Source organism: Hemicordylus capensis, chromosome 3 (genome assembly GCF_027244095.1).
Source record: "Hemicordylus capensis ecotype Gifberg chromosome 3, rHemCap1.1.pri, whole genome shotgun sequence".
In the NCBI taxonomy this organism is placed as follows: Eukaryota; Metazoa; Chordata; class Lepidosauria; order Squamata; family Cordylidae; genus Hemicordylus; species Hemicordylus capensis.
Window position 1 is genome coordinate 298,293,450 of NC_069659.1, and position 25,599 is coordinate 298,319,048.

The 25,599-nt window shown below is 43.9% G+C and overlaps 1 protein-coding gene across 3 annotated transcripts in view; it reads left to right on the top strand.

The window, feature by feature from the left end:
* The first annotated feature begins 207 nt into the window (after positions 1-207).
* The window catches only part of UBXN7 (UBX domain protein 7), a 50,327-nt gene continuing 24,935 nt past the window's right edge, over positions 208-25,599 (top strand). Inside the window, exons 1-5 of one of the 3 annotated variants that reach the window (XM_053307454.1) lie at positions 208-632; positions 12,678-12,825; positions 16,644-16,711; positions 22,786-22,851; positions 24,762-24,874. In XM_053307454.1, coding sequence (XP_053163429.1) covers positions 557-632; positions 12,678-12,825; positions 16,644-16,711; positions 22,786-22,851; positions 24,762-24,874 — 471 coding nt within the window. In that variant the 5' untranslated portion in view covers positions 208-556. The other 2 variants (XM_053307456.1, XM_053307455.1) reach the window with 2 other exon arrangements.

Here is a 25,599-nt window from a genome sequence, read left to right on the forward strand (position 1 = left end):
CCTAAAATTGCTGAGGGGCCCAAGTTGAGCCGGCCTGGACTAAACCCTGCTGCAGGCTGCCTATCGCAGCCTTTACTGTGATCTATGTTCGTGCTCTTCTTTGTGAAGCGCGAGGATGTGTCAGGCCAGCGTTCCATCTTAGACGGGCCCGCCCCTTTTCTTAGCCGTGCCGAACACTTTGAGGCGAGACTTCGCAAGGCACCGCCTCTAGTGGGCGATGGAGGAGAATCGCACGGCTACTTCCGTGATTGTCTATTCATGCCATAATATTCCGGCTTCCGTAGTGGGTTTTCGCCGGTCTCGTGTGTCAAGGGAAGAAATAAATCCACCTGCCGCTAGAGGGCATCAGGCGGAAAGGCGATGCCATCGAGACAGGAAGGCTCCAACATATGCTCGCCTCTTCCCTTCCCTGCCCAGTGCTTTTCGCGTTGGCTTTTAGTAAAGCTCGATATTGAAATTGAAAGCCAGCCGGGGGACTTGGGGCGCGGTGGTTCTGCGCCTGCGCCCTGGGGCCGGCAGGTGGCGGGTGTTGTTGTTCGGTGGTAGTGGCGGCAAGATGGCGGCGCCCGGAGGCTCAGCCGCCGCCGCCTCGGCGCTGAAGGAGTTAATCCAGCAATTCACCGCCATCACGGGTGAGACGCGCGAAGACTCGGAATAGGCCCCGGAGGCCCGAGGTCCCCTCAGCCTTGGGAAGGAGGGCTGCAAGGCCGGGCGCGGGGAGAGCTCCGGAAGAGAGCGATGTCTGTGGGGGTCTTGGCGGGAGACAGAAAGGAGGGAGCTCAGGCGGGCGGCGGCTCCGGCCAGGTGGAGGGATGGTGGCGAGCGGGGTGGGGGACCCTGAAGAAAATGGGGCTCTGTCAGGGGATCCGGGATGGAGTCTGAGGCTCTTGTTGCTGGAGGAGCCCTGGTTAGTGGAGGAGTGTTGTATAGGAGTTGAGGGGAAATCCCTTTGTGGGAAAGAACATAATGGAAGGGGCGGGGGGGGGGCACTGCAGCGAAGGCGCTGAAGGGGAGGCTCGATTCCTGTCGTGCAAGATCTGTCACTAGAAATCCCCACCCGTCTCCCACTCACTCGGTGTGCGAGAAAAGGCAGTCATTACCGTCTCGACGTCTTGCTTTCTGTAATGCTAATGAAGTTGCCATTGAGCTGGGGGAGTTGAAGTGCAGTGTGGAGTAATTATTGATGGAAGTAATACCTCAGAACAAAACACCCTTTTAAGTAGATTAGTCATCAGGTGAAGCTGCTATTACTCTTGCTAGGGACTGTGTTTTGAGAGCAAGAAGGTCTTTCAGACACACTCCTTATTATCAGACTTCTAAACCGTGCTTGCCCCATGTATGTGCCCCACGCATCAAAATGGACTATGGTATGTATATTTAAGGTGAAATTTTGCTAAATTATGGAGGGGAAGATAATTCAGAATGTAAAGATTGCCTTCCTAGATCAGAGCAAAAGTAAAGTTGTGCTTTCGAGTCGGTGTCGACTCCTGGCGACTGAGGCCTACTTAATTCAGCATTCTGCCTTTCACAGTGGCCAGCCTTACGTCACATCTCCAACCCCTTCTGGAGCGCAGAAGCACAGCATGATAATAGTAGTCAACCCGTCACTTGCCCCTAGTGTCTAGCAATTAGAAGTTTATTGCTTCTGAATATAGAAGTGCCATTCAGCTATTGTGGTTACTAGCCTTTGATATAAAAGCCAATGGTATGCGTATATATCAGGTTTTTTAAGCTAATAAAGCTGAAATATGTACACTAGTGCAGCATAATGGATTCAAAAAATAACTTTCCCTCGTTAAGCTACATGTTGTACCAATAATATTTTGAATGTTCCAGTTGTGTGGATCTGTGGTAATGATGTTGTTGTGTGAGATAACCACTTGAAATGGGCAACTTACAAACAGCATTTACTGGTACAACATGGAGCCTAGCCATGGAGAAGTGTGAATTTTGGCGCTGTTGATAACACATTAACTGTCCTTATAGCTTAGTATTAGACTTCACAACTTATGTGAAGAAATACTTTATTTTGTCTCTCCTGAAGTTACTGCTGATCAGCTTAACTGAATATTAGTATTCTGAGAGAGGGAAACTTCTTTAAGAACATAAGAACAGCCCTGCTGGATCAGGCCCAAGGCCCATCTAGTCCGGCATCCTGTTTCACACAGTGGCCCACCAGATGCCACTGGGAGACTACATGCCGGAGTTGAGGGCATGCCCTCTCTCCTAATGTTACTCCCCTGAAGCTAGTATTCAGAGGCATCCTGTCTCTGAGGCTGAAGGTGGCCTATAGCCCTCAGACTATTAGCCATTGATAGACCTCTTCTCCATGAATTTATCCAAACCACCATTAAAGCCATCCAGGTTGTTGGCTGTCACCACATCTTGTGGCAGAGAATTCCACAAATTGATTATGCGTTGTGTGAAAGAGTACTTCTGTTTGCTGGTCCTAAATTTCCTGGCAGTCAGTTTCATGGGATGACCCCTGGTTCTAGTGTTCTGTGAGAGGGAGAAGAATTTCTCTCTATCCACTTTCTTCACACCATGCATGATTTTATAGACCTCTATCAGGTCTCCCCACAGACGTCTTTTTTTCTAAACTAAATAGCTCCAGGTGTTGTAACCTCACCTCATAAGGAAGGTGCTCTAGGCCCCCGATCATCTTGGTTGCCATCTTCTGCACCTTTTCCAGTTCTACAATGTCCTTTTTTAGATGTGGTGACCAGAATTGTACATAGTACTCCAGGTGTGGCCGCACCATAGTTTTGTATAAGGGCATTATAATATTAGCAGTTCTATTTTCAGTCCCTTTCCTAATGATCCCTATCATGGAATTGGCCTTTTTCATAGCTGCCACCCATTGAGTTGACACTTTCAACAAACTGTCCACCACGACCCCAAGATCCCTCTCCTGGTCAGTCACTGACAGCTCAGATCAATCAGCGTATATGTGAAGTTGGGGTTTTTCATCCCAGTGTGCACTACTTTACACTTGCCAGCATTGAACCGCATTTGCTGTTTTGTCTCCCACTTACCCAGTTTGGAGAGATCCGTTTGGAGCACCTCATAATCTGTTTTGGATTTCACTACCTGAAAGAGTTTGGTGTCATCTGCAAGATTTGGCCACCTCACTGCTTACCCTAACCTCTAGATCGTTTATGAATAAATTAAAAAGCACCAGTCCCAGTACAGATCGCTGGGGGACCCCACTTCTTACATCCCTTTATTGTGAAAACTCTCCCTTTATACCTACCCTGTGTTTCCTGTCCCTCAACCAGTTAGCAATTCACACATGTACTTGTCCCCTAATCTCATGATTGCTAAGTTTTCTCAAGAGTCTTTGATGAGGATCTTTGTTGAAAGCTTTTTGGAAGTCCAGGTATACTATGTCAACCGGATCACCTTTATCCACACACCTGTTGACACTCTCAAAGAACTCCAAAAGGTTAGTGAGGCAAGATTTACTTTTGCCAAAGCTATGCTGGTTCTCTCCCAGCAGGGCCTGTTCTTCTGTGTGCTTTACAATTTTATCCTTGAGAGTGCTTTTCATCAGTTTGCCTGGAACAAACTAGCTGGCCTGTAATTTCCTGGATCACCCCTTGATCCCTTTTTGAAAATTGGTGTTACATTTGCTATTTTCCAGTCCTCCGATACAGAGCCTGACTGTAGAGATAATTTAAATATTTTAGCAAGGAGGTCGGCAATTTCACATTTGAGTGCTTTGAGGACTCTTGGATGGATGCCATCTGGCCCAGGTAATCTGCTAGTTTTTCGTTTTTCCAGACAGGTTAGAACATTGTCTCTTGTCACTTCTATCTGACTCAGTTCTTTAGCCTCTGTCCTCGAAAACCCTGGTTCAGCAACAGGTATATGCTCAGTATCCTCTGCCATGAAGTCAGATGAAAAGAACTCATTTAGCTTCTCTGCAATCTCCATATCCTCCTTAATAATCCCTTTCACTCCTTCATAGTCGAACGGTCCAACCACCTCCCCCTGGCAGGTTTCCTGCTTCTGATGTATTTGTTATTCCCCTTGATGCTTTTGTTATTTGTATTTGATGTTTTTGTTATTTCCCCTTGATGCTTTTAGCTAAATGTTCCTCAAACTCTCTTTTTGCCTCCCTTATTGTCACCTTGCATTTCTGTTGCCATAGTTTGTGCTCCTTTCTGTTCTCCTCATTTGGGCAGGCCTTCTAGTTTCAGAAGGAAGTTGTCTTCTCCTTTATGGCTTCTTTGACTTTACCTGTTATCCGTGCTGGCATCCTCCTGGACTTAGTGGTACTTTTCCTCCTTTGGGGTATACAATCTGACTGGGCTTCTAGTATTGTGGTTTTGAGTAAACTGCATGCATTCTGGAGTGAAGTGACTCTCCTGATTTTCCCTTTCAGCTTTCTTTTCACCATACTCCTCATTTTGGAGAAGTTTCCTCTTCTGAAATTCAAAGTGTGTTTGACTTCCTTGGTGATTCTCTCCTCACATGTGTGCTGTATTTGATTGCACTATGGTCACTGTTCCCTAAAGGGTCGGTGACACTGACATCACGCACCAGGTCCTGGGTGCCACTCAGGATTAAGTCTAAGGTCGCCTTCTCTCCAGTTGGTTCCATGACGAACAGTTTTAGGGCACAGTGTATCTAGAAATTCAGATTCAGCGTATCTAGAAATTTGACCTCTTTGTCATTACCTGACTGTGAATTTACCCAGTCTGTATGTGGATAATTGAAGTCACCCATTATTACCCCCCTGCCTCTCCTTGAAGTCTCCCTGATTTCCTCTTGCAACTCCCAGGCACTGTCAGCATTTTGATCTGGAGGGTGATAGCACGTCCCCAGTAGCACATTTCCTTTTAGTCCTTGTATTGTCACCCACAGGGTTTCTGTGGAGGACTCTGGTCCTCCTAGGTTTTCTAGCTTGCTGTTTTCTATCCCTTCTTTAACATACTGTGCTACTCCATCTCCAAGGTGCCCCTCCCTGAATGACACCCAGGACCTGGTGCATGATGTCAGTGTCCCTGTTGACCTTCTCTATACCTTTGATAACTTTATAAATATCCTTTATTTCACTATCTCACTCTCTTTTCTCTCTTTCTCTTTCCTAAATCAGAAAGCCCCAGTCTCTTTAGTCATTTCTTCTGGGGAATGCTGCAATCCCTTGACTATTTTTGTTGCCCTTTTCTGCCCCTTTTCTAGCTCTGACTGATTTCAATTAAACTTTGCTAGACTTTGTGCACAGCTTAACCTGGTACCGTAAAACATCATAGAAACAGTCATGCTTATGTTTTGGAAGCCCCTTTTTCATGCCTAACTTTTATATCAAAATAGATTACTCCTCTTGCTACAAATGTTATCAAAAGGTCTGTATTCAGGTCAAGAGGGGGACACTATGCCCTCCTAAAGAAAGAGGCATAGTATGTGTACGTGTTATAATCTATTGCACCAGGTTAAATCATCCTCCTTTAATTGGTTTTGCTATTGAATCCTTGGTACTGAAGCAGCTTTACCCTAGGGAAGCTAGTGTGCCTGTGAAAAGTTTTATTTGTTAAATAGAATGTGGTCATAATAGTAAACTGAATATTCATCTTAAAACAACATATTTGTGTTTTGCTCAAGTTCTTTCACCTGACAAATGGTTCTGATTCTGTGTCCGGGGGTGGGGAGAAACAAATATGGTATCACAGAAATTGTGTTAAATAATAGCTATATTCAGACTTTTTTTCATGTGTGCCTTAAGGTATCTGTACATGGTACATGTTTTTGTGTGAATGATAGTATGTGCATTCATTTTAAAAGTGGACTTAGGTACAGGACCCCTGAAATGCAGAATACAGATAGGAAGTGTTCTGCTAGACGTGCGTTTAACATGACATGAATAAGTGCACATGCACTGAACATAACATGTAAATAGGTCTAATGAATATGAAATTGGTGACATTGACTTCTCTAACTTTTTTTTTTTTTTGGTAGAGTTTGATGCATTTTGTTTGGGGTAGATTAAATACAATGGAGTTGTATTGCATAGCTATAAACCATTCTGGTATAAATTTGCTGCTTTGTTAATAGAGGGGCAAAAAGAAAAAGTATGGCAGATGATTTCCTGACTTAAACAATTACAAAAAACATTTCTGAAGAAAACCAGAGAGAACGGCTTATGTTTGGGATCTCATGTTCAGATGCTTTTATATTGCAGTCTTTAGACTCCGTTTTTTCCTTCGAATTCCATTTAACTACACTACATAAAGATGAAACCTCTTTTGTCTCCTCAATATTATGAGGGAAATAATTTGTTTTTACTTTGAAAAAATCCTTTATAGACACAATGAATGCATGTCTCATGCATATCAAGTATAATCTCTTTATAACTGTGCACTTAATGCTGGGTTTTAAAAGGTTGCATTTGGTTCTTCAATGTTTGTCAGACTGATGTGTCTGGTACAATGTTAGCCACATTATAGAACTTGTATTTGCTGCAGATCCCATGAGTTTTCTCAGCTTGGGAAATCATGACCTGGTTTAGATTATTGCTGTCAGGCCTCCAGGTTGCGTGCTAACCACCTTGATGACCTCAGAGTCCAGTATAAGGAGTGGGGAGATATCTCTGCAACTACTTCCATTGTCTCTTTGTTAGCATGATCAACAATCTTCTGGCTGTATTTCAAGATTCCCTGGGAATCTTGCATTTCTTAGGACAGTGCTGTTCTCCTTACATGTTAAGATTTATCGTTGCCCACCTGAACTTTAAATAGTGCCCTACACAGCTCTCCATAAGAACATAAGAACAGCCCTGCTGGATCAGGCCCAAGGCCCATCTAGTCCAGCATCCTGTTTCACACAGTGGCAGCCCATCAGATGTCGCTGGAAGCCTACAGGCAGGAGTTGAGGGCATGCCCTCTCTCCTGCTGTTGCTCCCCTGCAACTGGTACTCAGAGGCATCCTGCCTTTGAGGCTGGAGGTGGCCTATAGCCCTCTGACTAGTAGCCATTGATAGACCTCTCCTCCAGGAAGTTATCCAAACCCCTCTTAAAGCCATCCAGGTTGTCGGCTGTCACCACATCTTGTGGCAGAGAATTCCACAAGTTGATAATGCGTAGTGTGAAAAGATACTTCTGTTTGCTGGTCCTAAATTTCCTGGCAGTCAGTTTCATGGGATGACCCCTGGTTCTAGTGTTCTGTGAGAGGGAGAAGAATTTCTCTCTATCCACTTTCTTCACACCATGCATGATTTTATAGACCTCTATCAGGTCTCCCTACAGTCATTTTTTTTCTAAACTAAATAGCTCCAGGTGTTGTAACCTCACCTCATAAGGAAGGTGCTCTAGGCCCCTGATCATCTTGGTTGCCATCTTCTGCACCTTTTCCAGTTCTACAATGTCCTTTTTTAGATGTGACCAGAACTGTACACAGTACTCCAGGTGTGTCCACACCATAGTTTTATATAAGGGCATTATAATATTAGAAGTTCTATTTTCAATCCCTTTCCTAATGATCCCTAGCATGGAATTGGCCTTTTTCACAGCTGCTGCCCATTGAGTCGACACTTTCAACACACTGCCCTCCACAACCTCAAGATCCCTCTCTTGGTCAGTCACCGACAGCTCAGATCCCATCTGCATATACTTGAAGTTGGAGTTTTTTATCCCAATATGCATCACTTTACACTTGCCAACAATGAACCGCACGTGCCACTTTGTCACCCACTCCCCTAGTTTGGAGAGATCCATTTGGAGCACCTCACAATCTGTTTTGGTTTTCACTACCTAAAAGAGTTTGTTATTATCTGCAAATCTGGCAACCTTGCTGCTTACCCCTACTTATAGATAATTTATGAATAAATTAAAAAGCACCAGTCCCAGTACAGATCCCTGGGGGACCCCAGTTCTTACTTCCCTCCATTGTGAAAAATCTCCATTTATCCCTACCCTCTGTTTCCTGTTTTTCAGCCATTTAGCAATTCACATATGTACTTGTCCCCTTATCCCATGACTGCTAAGTTTTCTCAAGAGTCTTTGATGAGGAACTTTGTCGAAAGCTTTTTGGAAGTCCAGGTATACTGTGTCAACTAGATCACCTTGATCTACACACTTGTTGACACAATCAAAGAACTCCAAAAGGCAAGATTCACCTTTGCAGAAGCTATGCTGGTTCTCCCCCAGCAGTGCCTGTTCTATGTGCTTTACAATTTTATCCTTGAGGACGCTTTCCATCAATGCCTCTGCTAACTGGGCAAAGAGGCACCTTTTACCGTGGTGATTCTCATTATTTAGCAGGGGGAGAGTAACTGGCCCTATCCACCCCCAGCACAGTACTTCCAGTAACTGTTGCTGGTGTGTGTCTTATGTTTCTTTTTAGAATGTGAGCCCTTTGGGGACAGGGAGCCATCTTAATTGTTTGTTATTTCTCTTTGTAAACCGCCCTGAGCCATTTTTGGAAGGGCGGTATAGAAATCGAAATAATAATAATAAAGCTAACCCATCTGTAATTTCCCAGATCGCACTTGGTCCCTTTTTGAAAATTGGTGTTACATTTGTTACTTTCAAGTCCTCCAGTACAGAGCCTAATTGCAGGAATAAGTTATATATTTTAGCAAGGAGATCAGCAATTTCACATTTGAGTTCTTTGAGAACTCTTGGATGGATGCCATCTGGCTCTGGTGATTTGCTAGTTTTCAGTTTTTCCACACAGTTTAGAACATCATCTCTTGTCACTGTTATCTGACTCAGTTCTTCAGCCTCCATCCCTGAAAAGCCTGTTTCAGGAACAGGAATATGCTCAGAATCCTCTGCCGTGAAGACAGACGCAAATAATTCATTTAGCTTCTCTGCAACCTGCATATCCTCCTTAATAATCCCTTTCACTCCCTCATTGTCCAGCGGTCCAACCACCTCCCCCTGGCAGGTTTCCTGCATCTGATGTATTTAAAGAAGTTTTTGTTATTCCCCTTGATGCTTTTAGCTAAATGTTCCTCAAACTCTCTTTTCCCCTCCCTTATTGTCACCTTGCATTTCTTTTGCCAGAGTTTGTGTTCCTTTCTGTTCGCCTCATTTGGTCAGGCCTTCCAATTTCTTCCAAAAGGAAGTCTTCTTCCCTTTTATGATTTCCTTGATATTACCTGTTATCCATGCTGGCATCCTGCTGGACTTAGTGGTACCTTTCCTCCTTTGGGGTATACAATCTAACTGGGCTTCTAGTATTGTGGTTTTGAGTAAACTCCATGCATTCTGAAGCAAAGTGACTCTCCTGATTTTCCCTTTCAGTTTCCTTTTCACCATACTCCTCATTTTGGAGAATTTCTTCTTCTGAAATTCAAAGTGTCTGTATTAGACTTCTTTGGTGATTCTCTTCCCACATGTATGCGGAATTTGATCACACTATGGTCACTGTTCCCTAAACGGTTGATGACACTGACAGCCTGCACCACAGGTTCTGGGTGCCACTCAGGATAAAGTCCAAGGTCGCCTTCTCTCCAGTTGGTTCCAAGGCTTACTGTTCTAGGGCACAGTCATTCAATGTATCTAGAAATTTGACCGCTTTGTCATTACCTGACTGTGAATTTACCCAGTCTATATGTGGGTAATTGAAGTCATCCATTATTACTGCCCTGCCTCTCCTTGAAGTCTCCCTGATTTCTTCCTGCAACTCCCAGTCACTGTCAGCATTTTGATCTGGAGGGCGATAGCACATCCCCAGTTGAACATTTCCTTTCAGGCCTTGCATTGTCACCCACAGGGTTTCTGTGGAGGACTTCGGTCCACTTAGGCTTTCTACTTTATTAGATTCTATCCCTTCTTTAACATACAGTGCTACTCCACCTCCAAGGCGCCCCTCCCTGTCCTTTCTATAGAGTTTATATCCAGGGATAACAGTGTCCCACTGGTTCTCACTGTTCTACCATGTTTCTGTTATGCCCACTATATCTATTTCTGTGTTAGTAGCCAAGCACTCCAACTCACCCATCTTGGCTCGGAGGCTTCTGGCATTGGCATATAAGCACCTATATACTCAATCTCTTCCCTGGTGTCTGCTATCTTTCTTTTGACTCCTTGACCAGCTGGCACAGCCTCCTGTCTGCTCTTTTCGTGGTTCTGCTCTGTCCCATTCTGTTCTATCTGAATTCTCTGCCCCCTCGCACTTTAAGGGATGGCATTTGCCGAACTGGATATTGTCCAGCTCCTGTCGGCTGTTCCCCAGGAATCATTTTAAAAGCTGCTCTGCTACCTTTTTGATTTTAAGTGCCAGCAGTCTGGTTTCATCTTGGTTCAAGTGCACCATGTCCCTTTGTACAGGCCTTGCTTGCCCCTTAATGTATCCCAGTGCCTAACAAATCTAAACCCCTCCTCCCGGCGCCAACATCTCATCCACGCATTGAAACCCCTCAGCTCTGCCTGTCTTATTGTACCTGTGCGTGGAACAGGTAGCATTTCTGAGATACTCTGCCTTGTTTAGGGTAGGAACTCCTGCCTTGTGCGAGTTCCTCTTTTGAGTTTTCTGGCCCCAGATTCTCCCCTGCATGCAACCCTGTTGCCCCAGCAACCAGTAGCCACTTCTCACTGTTTTCCACCAAAGTGCCATCTGACAGTGAGGCTGGTTCAAGCTTGTTGGGAAAGGAGAGGGCCACACAGAGGCATACCCACCAGGTTCTTGAGATTTGCAAAGAAGCTGCATGCTTGCAGGCTTGATTCAAACAATAATCAAACCATTATTTAGATTATCATGAACACAAGCCACAATGAGCCTTGTGTTTGCATGCTCCCCCTCTCTTAATCTCTGCACGAAAGCTTTCACTTTAAGAACAAGTCATAGTTCTCTGTTGCATATGAATTCAGGGAACTGTAGTTTAACAAACTAGAGTTGGGAAAAGTCAGATAATCAAACCATACTCAAACTGTGGTTTCATAGCATGGCCTATTTTAACTCTGGTTAGTTAAAAACTGCAGTACCCGCATTCAAATGCAATGAGTACAAATTTAACTGCTTATGGCAGGCATCCTCAATTTTGGGTCCCCAGATGTTTGACATACAAACCATGTATGCAACTGCGGCTGGGGATGATGGAAATTGCAGTCCAGTAACATCTGGGGAACCAAGTTTGAGAAATTGGCTTATGGAAAGAGGAGAGATGATGCAATTAGTAATTGATAGAACACATCAATGTAGATCTAAGGGCCTTTATTCTCATCAAAGTAAAGATGCATTCTGTCTATGGAAGATGCCACATTCATTCACTCTTCTCTTGCTATATGAATTGCATGAAGCTGAAGCCAAGTTCTGGGAAACAGGTGTGTCCAACCCAGTTATTTCTGGTTGATCTGCCTGGTTTTGTTAAAAAGGAAATACCTTATATGAACAGGGAGCGCTTCCTGTTTGTCCTGATGTCACTGTAGGCACAAGAGTCAAAGAGAAGTGAAGTCATAGCCTGGAGTCCACAAATTTTGGCTTGGTTCTGTAGCCAGGGCATTATATTTGTGGTTACTGTTGACCCTTCCCTCTCCAAGGTCTCTGGTGTGTGCAGAAGACTCAGATAATGGGTTTGAGGATCTCCTGTCATGCTGAGCTTTGAAGCATGCAAAAGAACAAATGAAGTTTTGAGAGCAGGAAGGTCTTATGTTGTACTTGTCTTTGGAGCAGGCACAAGCTTCTGTTTTCTCCAAAGCTCAGTACAACAAATGAGAATTTCCTTGAGTTCTCTGCAATTCATGAGAACTTGTGGGAGGAGATCTCTGTGTGTGGCTGGACATCCTAGAGAAGAAGCTTGACAGAGTGCTGGGGTACTCATAGCTTTGGCAACCTGATAAGCAGACCTGTGAAGGCCTGGTCATAGCTCCATATTATTACAGGCATTTCAGACTGCAAGGGGAGCGAGGGAGTGAACCTGGGAAGCTGCCATATATTGAGTCAGACCATTGGTCCATCTAGCTCAGTATTGTCTACACAGACTGGCATCAGCTTCTCCAAGGTTGCAGGCAGGAATCTCTCTCAGCCCTATCCTGGAGATGCCAAGGAAGGAACTTGGAACCTTCTTGCTCTTCCCAGAGCGGCTCCATCCCCTAAGGCAGGGGTGGGGAACCTTGGTGCTTCAGCTGTTGTTGAGCTACAACTCCCACCATTCCCAGCCACAATAATTGGAAGGCCAAGGTTCCCCACAGCTGGAGGGCCAAGGTTCCCCACCTCTGTCCTAAGGGAAATATCTTCCAGTGCTCACACTTGTAGTCTCCCTTTCATATGTAACCAGGGCAGCCCTGCTTAGCTAAGGGGAAAATTGATGCTGGCTACCACAAGACCAGCTCTCTTCCTAACATAGGGACATAGGAAGCTGCCATATACTGAGTCAGACCATTGGTCTATCTAGCTCAGTATTGTCTACACAGACTGGCAGCAGCTTCTTTAAAAAGAGGGATGTTGTATTGGAATGCTTCCTGTCACCAATAGGATTTGTGTATGTATTTAGTATGGAATAAGTCCTGAATTCTTCCCTGTGGTGCAGAGCAAAAAGATAATCCTAATTGTGCTTTGGTAATATGTGTAGGCTGTTTCAGATAATCCTTTCAAAAACACAAAATTCAAAGCAAACTTTCTATACAATGAAATGGTTTTTAATAAACTAAATTGCTTTTTCTAAGTGTTCATCTACTGTTTTACTTTTTAAATATGTTTGAAGACTGACCTTTCTCTCTCTTCTGTTGTAGGTGCCAGTGAAAGTGTAGGCAAACATATGCTTGAAGCATGCAATAATAATCTGGAAATGGCTGTCACTATGTTCCTTGATGGTGGAGGCATAGCTGAAGAGCCCAGCACTAGTTCAGCAAGTGTATCAAATCTCCGACCACATGCAGAGTACGTACCTTTATGAAATATCCATAGGAATTAGCTTTGACCTTTGGAAAGTACAGATACTGTGGGCTTATTGGTTTCGCTTAATAAACTACTTCTGTTTTGTTATTGCTCTAGGAGTCTGTCTAATGGCTTAGTCTGTTTTGCACATTTCAAAGAAATGGAAAAGGCAGAAGTTCCAGGTTATGCAGTGCCAGGCCTGCTGTCCCCTTTTAAAAAGTTCCCCCCCAACTTGCTCTTCATTCCTGTTCAGTCTTCATTCCTGTTCAGATATAATTGTAAAAATACAATTACAAATCTGACATTATATTACAAGAGAAAAGAGTTGACTAGATTCACCAAAGCCTTTGATGTTGGTACTAACTGCATGCAATTAGACTTTCTCAGGGCAGATGAAACTATTTTTAAAAAAATATCAAATATTTTAAATGTTAAATCTGATGTTCCTGATTTAAATCGGATCTTTTAAACATGTAAGCTGTAACTTTCTATTTTTAAAATAACCTGGTTTAAAATATGATCTGAAGGCAAATGTTAAATATCTTAAAACTGAACTTATGTCCTGCTTATGAAAGGCTGTTTTTCTCTGTAAAGAGAGATCTGTGGGGGAAACATCCTCTTTAGTAGTCCTACAGCACAGTAAGAACATGAGAAAAGCCCTGCTGGGTCAGGCCAAAGGCCCATCTAGTCCAGCATCTTGCTTCATGCAGTGGCCAACCAGGTACATCTGCTTATAATTATGACTTAATTATAATTACTGGAGGCCAAGGACTAGCGTGTCACCACAAGTGTCATCTACAGATCCATTTGGGCACAGTGACTTACCCATTGACTTCCTTCTTTGAAAGTAGGGATGAGGTAGGACCACAGAGCAGCCATAAGGAAGAGAAGGGGCAAATTAAGACAGAAAGCAACACTGGAAAGAAGAAGCACTCCTAGTGTTGATTCCAACTTGTATCTGTTTACAAAAGCCTGCCAGGTCTGCAGAATGTAAAAAGAGACCCAATTTTGGAATACTTTGAAAAAATCTCTTCACTGGCTAAAAAAGGAAAATATGGCAAATGTAAGGGAATACAACAATGAGAAGTGAGATCTGGTTGTTGTCACAGTGAAACAAGATTAAATCAATCAATATATATATTATGGTTAGCGCAATGCACTTTTATTTAGGAAGTATCTGAATAATTTTTAAAAAAAGTTTAAATCTGCCTTTTTTCCTTGGTGATTATGCAATCTTGATTTAAATCAATCCACTCTGCACATTCCCCCACTTCTGCTGTTGCATCTGAAGTACCATCTCACTTGCATTTCTTCTGTCTTTTCTAATTTCTGTATAGCAGCTCTGAACATCTACACTTGTCATGCCCATGTAACTGCAAATGATGGCAGTTGCTTGGCTATGGAAGTGAAGGGTTCTTAAATTAGATTTTATCATAGGTAAGTTACTTCTTGACTCTGTTTTATCAAAGGATGTTTGCTTGATGTGAGGTAAGGGCTTTATAACATTGAAGTACAGTGAGGGAAATAAGTATTTGATCCCCTGCTGATTTTGTCCGTTTGCCCTCTGACACAGAAATGACCAGGCTATAATTGGAATGGTAGGTTTATTGTAGCTGGGAGAGACAGAATAACAACAAACAACCCTCAAAAGCCCAGTGCCCAAAAGTCAGCAATGGATTTGCATTGTAGTGAGGGAAATAAGTATTCGATCCCCTATCAACCAGCAAGATTTCAGGCTCCCAGGTGTCTTTTCACTATATGCAGGTAACGAGCTGAGATGAGGAACACCCTCTGTAAGGGAGTGCTCCTAATCCCAGCTTGTTACAGCACCTGTATAAAAGACACCTGTTCATAGAAGCAAGCAATCACTCAGCTTCCATACTCACCACCATGCCCAAGACCAAAGAGCTGTCGAAGGATGTCAGGGACAAGGTTGTAGACCTGCACAAGGCTGGACTGGGCTACAAGACTATCGCCAAGCAGCTTGGTGAGAAGGTGACTACAGTTGGCACGATAACTCGCAAATGGAAGAAGCACAAAACAACTGTCAATCTCCCTCGGTCTGGGGCTCCATGCAAGATCTCACCTCGTGGAGTTGCAATGATCATGAGAACGGTGACAAAGCAGCCCAGAACTACACGGGGGGAACTTGTCAATGATCTCAGGGCAGCTGGAACCATAGTCACCAAGAAAACAATTGGTAACACACTACGCTGTGAAGGACTGAAATCTTGCAGTGCCCGCAAGGTCCCCCTGCTCAAGGCAGCACATGTACAGGCCCGTCTGCAGTTTGCCAATGTACATCTGAATGATCCAGAGGAGAACTGGGCGAAAGTGTTGTGGTCAGATGAGACCATAATCGAGCTCTTTGGCATCAACTCAACTCGCCGTGTGTGGAGGAGGAGGAATGCTGCCTATGAGCCCAAGAACACCATCCCCACTGTCAAACATGGAGGTGGACACATTATGCTTTTGCGGTGTTTTTCTGCTAAGGGGACAGGACACCTTCACCGCATCGAAGGGACGATGGACGGGACCATGTACCATCAGATCTTGGGTGAGCACCTCCTTCCCTCAGCCAGGGCATTGAGAATGGGTCGTGGATGGGTATTCCAGCATGACAATGACCCAAAACACACAGCCAAGGCAACAAAGGAGTGGCTCAAGAAGAAGCACATGAAGGTCCTGGAGTGGCCCAGCCAGTCTCCAGACCTTAATCCCATAGAAAATCTGTGGAGGGAGCTGAAGGTTCGGGTTGCCAAACATCAGCCTCAAAACCTTTCTGACTTGGAGAGGATCTGCAAAGAGGAGTGGGACAACATCCCTCCTGGGTTGTGTGCAAACCTGGTGGCCAACTACAAGAAACGTCTGACCTCTGTGATTGCCAACAAGGGTTTTGCCACCAAGTACTAAGACATCTTTTGTGAAGGGATCGAATACTTATTTCCCTCACTACAATGCAAATCCATTGCTGACTTTTGGGCACTGGGCTTTTGAGGGTTGGTTTGTTGTTATTCTGTCTCTCACAGCTACAATAAACCTACCATTCCAATTACAGCCTGGTCATTTCTGTGTCAGAGGGCAAACGGACAAAATCAGCAGGGGATCAAATACTTATTTCTCTCACTGTATTTAATCCTAGTTCATTGATTAATGTACGAACTGGACTAATGATAAACATATTTGGGAATTTTAAAAAAATGGTTGACTTAGTCCACTTTCCATATTCCTTTGGAATAATTGAGTTTCTTAGTGTTGTGGGAAAGTTTAAAAAATGACCACTGCATTGTCCTCTCATGGTGAACTCCTAGTTGCATTGCATGTTGTGGAGAAATTTCACAGTAGTATTACATAGAGTACCACCAGGAGTAAGTAGATTGTTGAAGCCATCGCTTGCCAAAAAAAAGAAAGGGGGTGGGGGTGGGGAGCTAGCATCACTGAAAATCCTGTTTCTGAACTTGCTGTGATCAACTGAATTGCTTAACATAATATGTTGAAACATAAATGTTGTTGGGAGTTCAGTTTGCTAGTCTTTACTCCAGTGTTCCTGCTCCAAACTTTATGTGGATAATTGTGGCAGGACAGATTTAAGGTGAAAAAGCTCTCTTGTCAGTCTTTAGGTTCTATACATTTTTGTTTGCTTTCTTATGGAATGCTTTTTGTATGTCCTAAAGAACATTTGTACTTTGTCTACCAATTATTAACATGCTGTATTGCCTGAACTGGGTTGTAAGCCCCAGGTACAGGTTCAGGTGGGCATAACCTTTGACAGACAGTGGGGCACTTGCTTTAATGCTCAAGTTGTTGTGTGTTCTTTACAGAGATGAAGTACGAGCACCTATTCCTCAAAAGCAGGAAATACTAGTAGAACCTGAGCCTCTGTTTGGTGGTAAGTGAGCTTCATTTTAATGTGTTGCCCTCCAAATGTAATAGTGACTAATGTGGGGGGAAATGGCCAATGCCTTCTGTTCTAGGTAACTATTGTCCATCAGCCCTCTGTAGCAGGGCAGCTCCCCCACAAGGCAAGATGAGGCAACAGCCTCAGGCAACAATGATGGGCTTCCTGCCCTCCCCTCTGCTGGGAGCCTTGGGGGCATCACTCACCTGCCTTCCACTGCTGCCACCCCAGCCTCCCTCCTACCTTGCTGCTCTCCCTGTGTATATTCCTCCTCACTGGCCCTGGGCCCTGTCTGGAGGCAGCATTGACTTGCCCAGCCCTCCTCACCAGTCCCCTGCTTCACCAGCTCAGATGCTGACCCTCTCCCCCCAGCACCAGTCTTGCCTTCTGGCACATCCTGACCTCTGGATGGTCTACTAGACTGCTGTTTATAGCTGCAGCATCTCACTGGTCTCTCTTCATTGTCGCTCTCTCTCCCACTACTGCTCCAGCACCAAATTTGGTCTTTAGGTCATAGCAGGAGAGAGCATAAGTGATTGTCCTTGGGCAACAGCAACAATAAAGAGAGGCCAGCGGGACGCTGCAGCTAAAAGCAGTAGTGTGGGCTGCCCAGAGGGCAATGTGCTGGAAGGTGAGGCTGGTGCTGGGGTGCATCTGCACTGGTGAAGCAGCAGGTGGGGCTGGCAAGGAGGGTGGGCAATGTTGGAGACATGGGTAGCACATTCTCATCTTCTCTAGTGGCAAAATACAGTGTCGGCCCTGCTCTTTGTTTTTCTAAATTATTATTTTATTCAATTTATATACCACTCTTCCTAAAGTGGCTCAGGGCAGTTTATATTAAAATCAAAAATACATAATAAAACAACTAAAATAAAAATTAAACCAGATTAAAATCAAATCTAGATATCATTAAAAGCCGAGCTAAAAAGATGGGTCTTTAAGGCTCTCCTGAAGGCCTCCAAGGAAGTTTATAGTTACAACATGTGATCTTGCCATTTGTATTGAAGTCTTTATGCTCCATTCACATTCCCAGGAGAGCTAATCATGCATAAAAGTCTGACTTAATTGGCACTCTTGGGAACATGACATTCCTTATACTTTGTAAAAGGTACTCTTGTAATTCCCATTTTTATAGGTGGGGAACTGAGACAAAATGATATTGACCCATCTGAGTCACCACTTAGTTGATTTCTAGTAAAATGTTCTATCTGATGGGCTGCATTGGCTCTTTCTAATTAGCAATTTATAATGCTCAGTGTGTACTAAGTAGTAGATTTCATACATTCCAAGTATTGTTATTGAGAATTTAGAAACTAAGATACTATGAAAATAGATTAAGTCCGTGGCTTTATTTGACCTTCTGGTTAAATACAGTTTCCAAAGTCCTGGTCTGATAGACTTTCTTTATTGTATTAGCAAATTGAATGGAAACAAAGTTTTGTTTTGTTTTTAAAACAAGGTGAGGTTGTGACAGGGACCGCATAGCCAGCCCTTTAAGGAAAACTACAGGTGGCCCTCGTTATTCGCGTGGGTTCCTTTCCAGCCTACAACCACAAATAACGAGACCTTGAGTCTATGGAGATTGGGGGGTTAGGTTCCAGAGCCCTGGAAAATAACCGGAAAATAACCAGAAATAAGGATGGAGCACAGCATGGTACCTTGGCCACCTCAGCTCTCCCACTTTCCAGATGCTCCAGCAGTGGTCCCCAGTAATTACTCCTACAGTAATGTGTAATCATGAAGTTTCCCCACCCCACAGTTGAAGTCCATCACTTAGCAGTGCAAACCCCTGGCGTGGTTTGTTGGTAGGTTTGCCAAAGAGGCAGCACAAAATTCGATACATTTCAAGTAAACACACTTGGGGGAGTTTCTTTGCTCCACTGCTGGAGTTTGCAGCATTCCATATCTCTCTCCAGTCTCTGGCCTGCAGCAGCAAAAATCAAACTGAAAAAGCACTGGAGTTCTTTCATGCCACTGCTGGAGTTTGCAACACTCTCTCTTCCCCCCCACTCTAGTCTCTGGCTGGCAGCAGCAAAAATCAAACTGAAAAAGCACTGGAGTTACCTCACTCCACTTCTGGAGTTTGCAGCACTCCCTCTCTCTCCCTCCAGTGCAGTCTCCAGCCAGCAACAGCAAAAGTCAAACTGAAAAAGCACTGGAGTTCTTTTACGCCACTGCTGGAGTTTGCAACAATCTCTCTTCCCCCGCACTCCAGTATCTGGCTGGCAGCAGCAAAAATCAAACTGAAAAAGCCCTGGAGTTACCTCACTCCACTTCTGGAGTTTGCAACAGTCTCTCTCTCCAGTCCAGTCTCCATCCAGCAATAGCAAAAGTCAAACTGAAAAAGTACTGGAGTTCTTTCACTTCACTGCTGGAGTTTACAGCACTCCATCTTCACTCTTCTGCTTGGAGCACAGTTCAGCTAGCAGAAGAAGCAGGCTCTGCAGAGGTAGACCTGCTGCCTGTATCATCATCGTCGTCATCCTTTTCCTCCTCGAAGCCATGGAAAGTTCAGGTGTCACTTTCCTATGATGACCACTCCACAGCTGTGGTGGTGGGTGCAGCTATTTTTCCAGAGCAGCTGGTGATGGTCGTTTGTTTCCCCTTGCTTTGCAGAGCCTGGTACGTGTCCTTATAGGGTTGTAAAGCAGCCTGGAGTTGCCTTTTGAACTTGAAGCTGCACTCCATCATGGGATCAGTCTTGAAGACTTTGTCCGTCAGTCCCCAACTGCAGAACTTTGTGGTTAGGGGCTTGGGGAACATCGCTTCCTCTTTCTCCTCTCTCCCTCACTCTCAGGAGCTGCCTGGATGATGTCCTCCATTTCTTCCTCTGTCAACTCCTCCTGATGGAATTGGAAGAGTTCCTCCATGCCATGTGGCTCAATGCATTGCAGGCCTTCTCTACCAACAGAGTTTGCAAGTTTGGTGATCCGCTCCTCTTTGTCAGCTACTGAGGGAATGGCTGCAGCAGATGAAGAGGTGACCTCCCCAGGCAACAACTTCTTCCAGACTGTGGTCCATGTCTGGGATTTGATCTCTGCAGGAGATGCTGTGATGTTTCAGTGCAGTCTGCAATGTTGCAGCTCTTCCAGCAATTGCTGACTGACAGAGAGTGATCATCTTCCATGAGATCCAGCATCATCCTGAAGGTGCGGCGAGTGTAATAGGACTTGAAAGTTGCAATCAGACCTTGGTCCATCGGTTGGATCAAGGAAGTGGTGTTGGGCAGCAAGAAGGTGATCTGCAGGTTCAGGTGTGTGAACTGCAGGGTTTCAGGATGGCCAGGGGCATTGTTGAGCACCAGTAGGATTCTTGAGGCCAGATATCTCTGCACCTCATGCCGAAAGCAGTTGTGGACCCAGTCAGAGAAAACTGCTGCAGTCAACCATGCTCTCGTGTTGGCTCTCCAGAAGATGGGAAGCTGGCTTTTATTCTTCACTTCCATGACACAAGGGTTCTGTACTTGGTACAGGAGCACGGGCTTAACCACACAGTCCCCTGCAGCATTGCTGCACACCAGCAGAGTGAGGCGGTACTTGGCTGCCTTGAAACCCATAAAGAAGCAGTTATTTCTTCTTTGCTGATGAAGGAGCGGGATGGCATTTGTTTCCAGAACAGGCCTGTCTCATCAGCATTGAAGACCTGCTCGGGCCTGTATCCTCTGGACTCAATCAGCCACTGGAACTCTGCCAGAAATCTTTGTGCTGCCTCATAGTCCACTGATGCTGCTTCGCCTGCCAGTTTGACACTGTGGAGGCTATAGCGGTGCTTGAATATTTCAAACCAGCCCTTGCTTGCCTGGAAGCCATGCTCAGCACCTTCACATGTTCCTGCTGCTTGATCGCCTTCCACCACTAATTGCCTGTAGAGACACAGCGCTTTCTCACTCATGACAGGTTCACTCAGTGGCATGTTCCTCTGGGCTTAGTCCTCTGTCCACAAACTGAGGGCCTTTTTCATCTGTTCCATGTGGGGTTTGCATAGATGTAGCGTCGCCTTCAGACTCCAAGAGGTGCTGGACACCACACTTGCACAGATACTGGCTTCACTTTTCTTGATGGAGTGGACAATGGAATCATTGATGCCGTAATGTCGTGCAATGGATGCCACACTGTCCCCATGAGCCAACTTGTCCAGCAGCGTCACCTTGCTCAAGGGCAACACTTTGCAAGACCTTTTGCCACTCCCCTCAGCAGAGCTCTCTGATGTGTGCTTGCACCACATTTTGACGGTGGAGGAAGGAAAAACTTGTACAATGATGTACAGTACAGTACAATAATTGTGCAAGACACCCCCCACAAACACAACACTGATAAATGACAGTGCAGTAACTGATTATTAAAATCAATTTTCAGTGGATACGTACTTAAAATAATTTTTTGATGGATATAGTACAATACTTGAGATCAATTTTTAACAGATATAGTATTTGAAATCAATTTTGAATGGATGCTTAAAATCAATTTTAATGGTACAGTATGTACTTAGAAACTTCAATTGATTAAATTTTAATTGCAATTTAAATTAAGTACAATTATACAGCACAGTACTATAATTAACAAGATTAAAATTAATTTTTTATGTGAACTTTTAAATTAAAAAAAAGAATTTCATAAAAAAATAAATTTATTAAAGTGATAATTAACATCTTACCAGGACTGCACAATGCTGCAAGAGGATCCTCCAAGATGCTGCACAGGAATGTCTGAAGAAGGACTCTCACAGGCTTGCAGAGGCTCCAAAGAAATACATAAAAAGTCCCCCAGAGCTCTAGAGAAATGGCTCCTAAAGGCTCTCAATGGATCACTGAGAATACCAAAGTCTGCCCAGGGCTGCCAAATGCTCTTGAAATTGTCTTTTTGAAGCAAAAATCACTCAGTTGCAAATCACTTCTCCGTCCTCCTCAAAACTCCTCTCGCTACTCACGAACATATGCAGGAAGAGCATGACTATATATGAATGGATTTGCGCAACAAAACCCAGAGATACGTGAGACCGGTCTGCCATGGACACCAAGGTCGGGTCTATATATCCCATTGTGGATATGTGGAACTGCGGGTGCCGGGACTGCGATTAACTAGGGCCACCTGTACTGCTTTGGGACATACTGAGAAATGCAGGGGCTAGCTGTTTAGAAGACATTAGATGAAAATTGTAATGTTACACACTAAAAAGTGTGATTGAAGTAATAAAATAACATGAGATCTGGTGACTGCCCCAGAGATGTATGAAGCTGCATACCCAAAAGTAGGAAAATCGTCAGAGAATGTCTTGCAGGAGGTGACTATCTCTTGACAGTGGGTTAATTAAGACACAGATCACTTTTATAGGGGAAAGTAACTGCTCTAAAATCCATTTGTTGTACATTTATTTATAAAGCAGCTAAGCAATGTACAGGGATGAAAATACAAGCCTCATTTGTAGGCTTACAGTCTAGTTAGTTCATCCTATTCATTTAGGATGGGGCAGCCATTAATGTTACGTGTTACTAATAACTTAGTAAAACTTCTTAGGCAATCGAGTTCTTGTTAACTTTGTCTGAATATCCTTTTAACACAGTTTTCTGCCACTTTTGGCAAAGTTTGTGGGAGTCAAGAGTGCTGCAATTTTTTTCGTGGCTACAGCAGCACTTTGTGTTGCAGTCCAGCAGTAACAATGTAATGTTCAAGCATTGCATTTGTAGCCTAATTCTGGGGGCATTTCAGATAGAGAGAAATGACAAATAAAATGCATGGTATCAGTTGAAGGAATTGAACAGAACAGAACTTGCCCAGGGGAACTGGCTTTATGCTTGTGGCTTTTTCTGGGCATTCCTCCTTTGGTAGGTATGGTGACGACAGGACAGGCAGCATATTCATCAACATGTTCAAACATCATCTGAGAACATAGAAGTCATGTGCTGATAGTACCCATGTGTACACAAATAGCATAATGCATTTTTGACATTCTGAGGTGATCCAGTCAGCCATGAGTACAAAACTGTCTTGAATCTTCAGCCTTTTCTACCATGGATCTTCAGCGTGATTATTATGACTAATCTATGCTTACACTCTGTTTATACTAAGCTCCAAAAAGACGCAGACCTGCTCGTTCAATATTTGATGGCTTTCGGGATTTCCAGACAGAAACCAGTAGGTATCTGTGGATCATTATGGTATATATTTTCACACTGTTTGTTGGTTATATCTCGGATTATCAGTGTGAGCTCCAAAGAGCTCCTGGTACTATGTTGTGCAACCAGCCAGTTCCATATTGATATAGAACTGGTGAAGAGTTGCATCAAGCAAGCAAAAAGAAGAAGCAGCAGCCGCTAGCCCCACATGCGGTGGCATTACGATGTGCATAGGATCACTTTGCAAAGAGGGAGGAGACTGTAATAGAAAAAGGCCCTTTGTGTCGGCATAGGAGATGCATCTTCAGTCTTAGGAAGCCATCCAAGTTGCTCACTGTTGGTTGCAGTCCTTAAATATGTGGTAGCTTTCATGAAGTACAACTAGAATTTGAAATCCAGCTAGTTGCAGTGGGTGACTTTCATTTGCAATATAATTTATTACATTAGAACAAGGGTGGTGTCAGAGATTGGCCAAGTGGGGCGGTGGCTGTACCGTCAGGCCTCTACGTTTGCCCCTCTCAACTAGGCCAGCCCAGGCTCAGGCTGTTGGAAAAGGAAGTTGAAGATGCACACTCCTCAAGTTTCTTTTTTGACACAGTTTGAAGTCATGCTAGCCTGCTGCTCCCCTAAGCACCACTCTCACTGACCCAGCACAGCACAAAGTCGGAGAGCTTTCAGCCTGGAGGAGGGGGTGAAGCCAAGTAGTGCCTCAAATGACTCTACCTGGCCATGAATGAACAGGAAATGCTGCTGCCCTGCTCCTACCCGAGAAACTTGTATCACTCTTGGCCTTACAAAAGGAGAAAGGGGGGAGTGGTGGAGAAGACTGAGGCCACTGTTCCCTCTTTTCCTCAAACACAGATCCTTTACCAGAATTCTTGCCTCAGTAAAATAAAGAAAGCTATATGTTGACTTTACTCCTCCATAGGTTTTTGTGTGCAAATACCTTTCTTTTCTATCACAAAGTAGTCAAACAATTCCTATTATTTAGTATTTGTAATAAAAACATTGAGATTAATGAATTATTCTCTGTCTGTGTGTATCACCTCTCCTCCACTTATTTCTTTTAAAAACAAGTTAATTTGCTCTGCCTGAGAGCAGTTAGTGAAAATATGAATACTTCAGTACTTTCTCAGAAGTGCATGTGCCAGCTGTATGAGAAAAGGGTTTTTGAATATAACACACAGCATCCCGACTGAGACTTGCACCTGCAGAGCACTTTCTTTCACACATGGGGTGCAATTTTTGCCAATCCCTCTTCTCCTCTCCTACTTACTACCACCGGTACTACGAATACTTATATACCACTCTTCAACCAAAGTTCTCAAAGTTGTTTACATAGAAAAATAATAATAAATACATAAGATGATTCCCTGTCCCTAAAGGGCTCACAATCTTTAAAAAAAAGGGGGGGGGTCTTCTCTGTAGCCTCTTGTGCCTGTCAAAAAAAATCTTAAAAAGGGGGAAAGTATATTCCCTTTAAACTGGAAATGCTTCATAAGCAGAAGTGTTCCTTATTAAACATAAACCTGCTGTTCTGATGCAAAAAGAGCAGATGTAAAAAGAGAGATTTTGCCAGAAGGCTGAAAAATGTATTTCTGTAACACTTCAGTTCTAAACTTGGGCAGCGAATACCTCCTTGCTGGGCAATTTAAAAAAAAAAATTGATAAGCTTGTAGCAGTATCTACTGATGGTCACTTATGTAGAAAGGTATTTTACATTCGTAAACATGAGCAGTACTTAAATGTCTTTATCTCTTTATTGAAGTTGCACATTGTAGACTTTTAGGTCACGGTCTTATATTTTCTTACTCCTCTTCCATTTGTAGATTAACAAAATTTAAAACATTTTGTTAATAGTTGATGGAGGGCATCTGAGCATATGAATATTTGGTCTAACTCGCTGTTTTTCCTTCTGGGGCTCTACAGTTCGGCAGGAGCAGGAGTTGAGGAATGGAGGGGCAATAGACAAGAAACTCACCACCCTTGCGGACCTCTTCAGGCCTCCAATTGATTTGATGCATAAAGGAAGTTTTGAAACAGTAGGTCACTAAACTTCAGCACAGTTACTTTTGTGATCGCTTGGGCACAGTTTGTGTGTCTATAAATTGTAGTATGGTGATTCCGTATATTCAAAGAGTTTGCTTGTATATTAAGGTAGCCCGCTGTGTTTATATTACTTTGACACAGAGCTAGTCTTCATCATTTTGAAGTTCTGAGAGAGTGCAGTTTTGTGACTGTGTTCCTCTTCTCATCTTCATCTTCTCTTCTCTCTCCCCATACTTCTTTCATAAAAGCTTTTCAATAAATGTCACTAAAGAAGTTATGGATACCTATGTATGAGTGAATTGTGTGGAAAGGCTCTAGTTCCATTCAGTGGTAAGCTGTGTACATAAACAGCAAATTTGTTAACATCAGATTAATAGGGGTGTGCATGAACTGTTCGATCATGAACTGGTTCAGTGTTCAGTCCACAATCGAACCAAGCCCGGTCTGTGGCAGACCAGTTTGGTGCAGTTCGAGGGGCTATGCTTGTAAAGGGGACTCCAGTGAGGATTCCCCTTTACAAGCAAAGGGGTGGAGGAATCCTTGAAAAATCTTCTAAAGGGCATCTGGTGGCGAGAGGGCACTTTTAAAATATTAAGGTTTTCACTGGCCCGGTGGCAGCTGCAGCAGCCATCGCCACTCCTTGAAGCCCCGCTGGCACAGCCCAAGAGTGTAGCGGTCCCTCCAGCAACCTACCTGCAGAGGTTGGAACTGTGCTGCT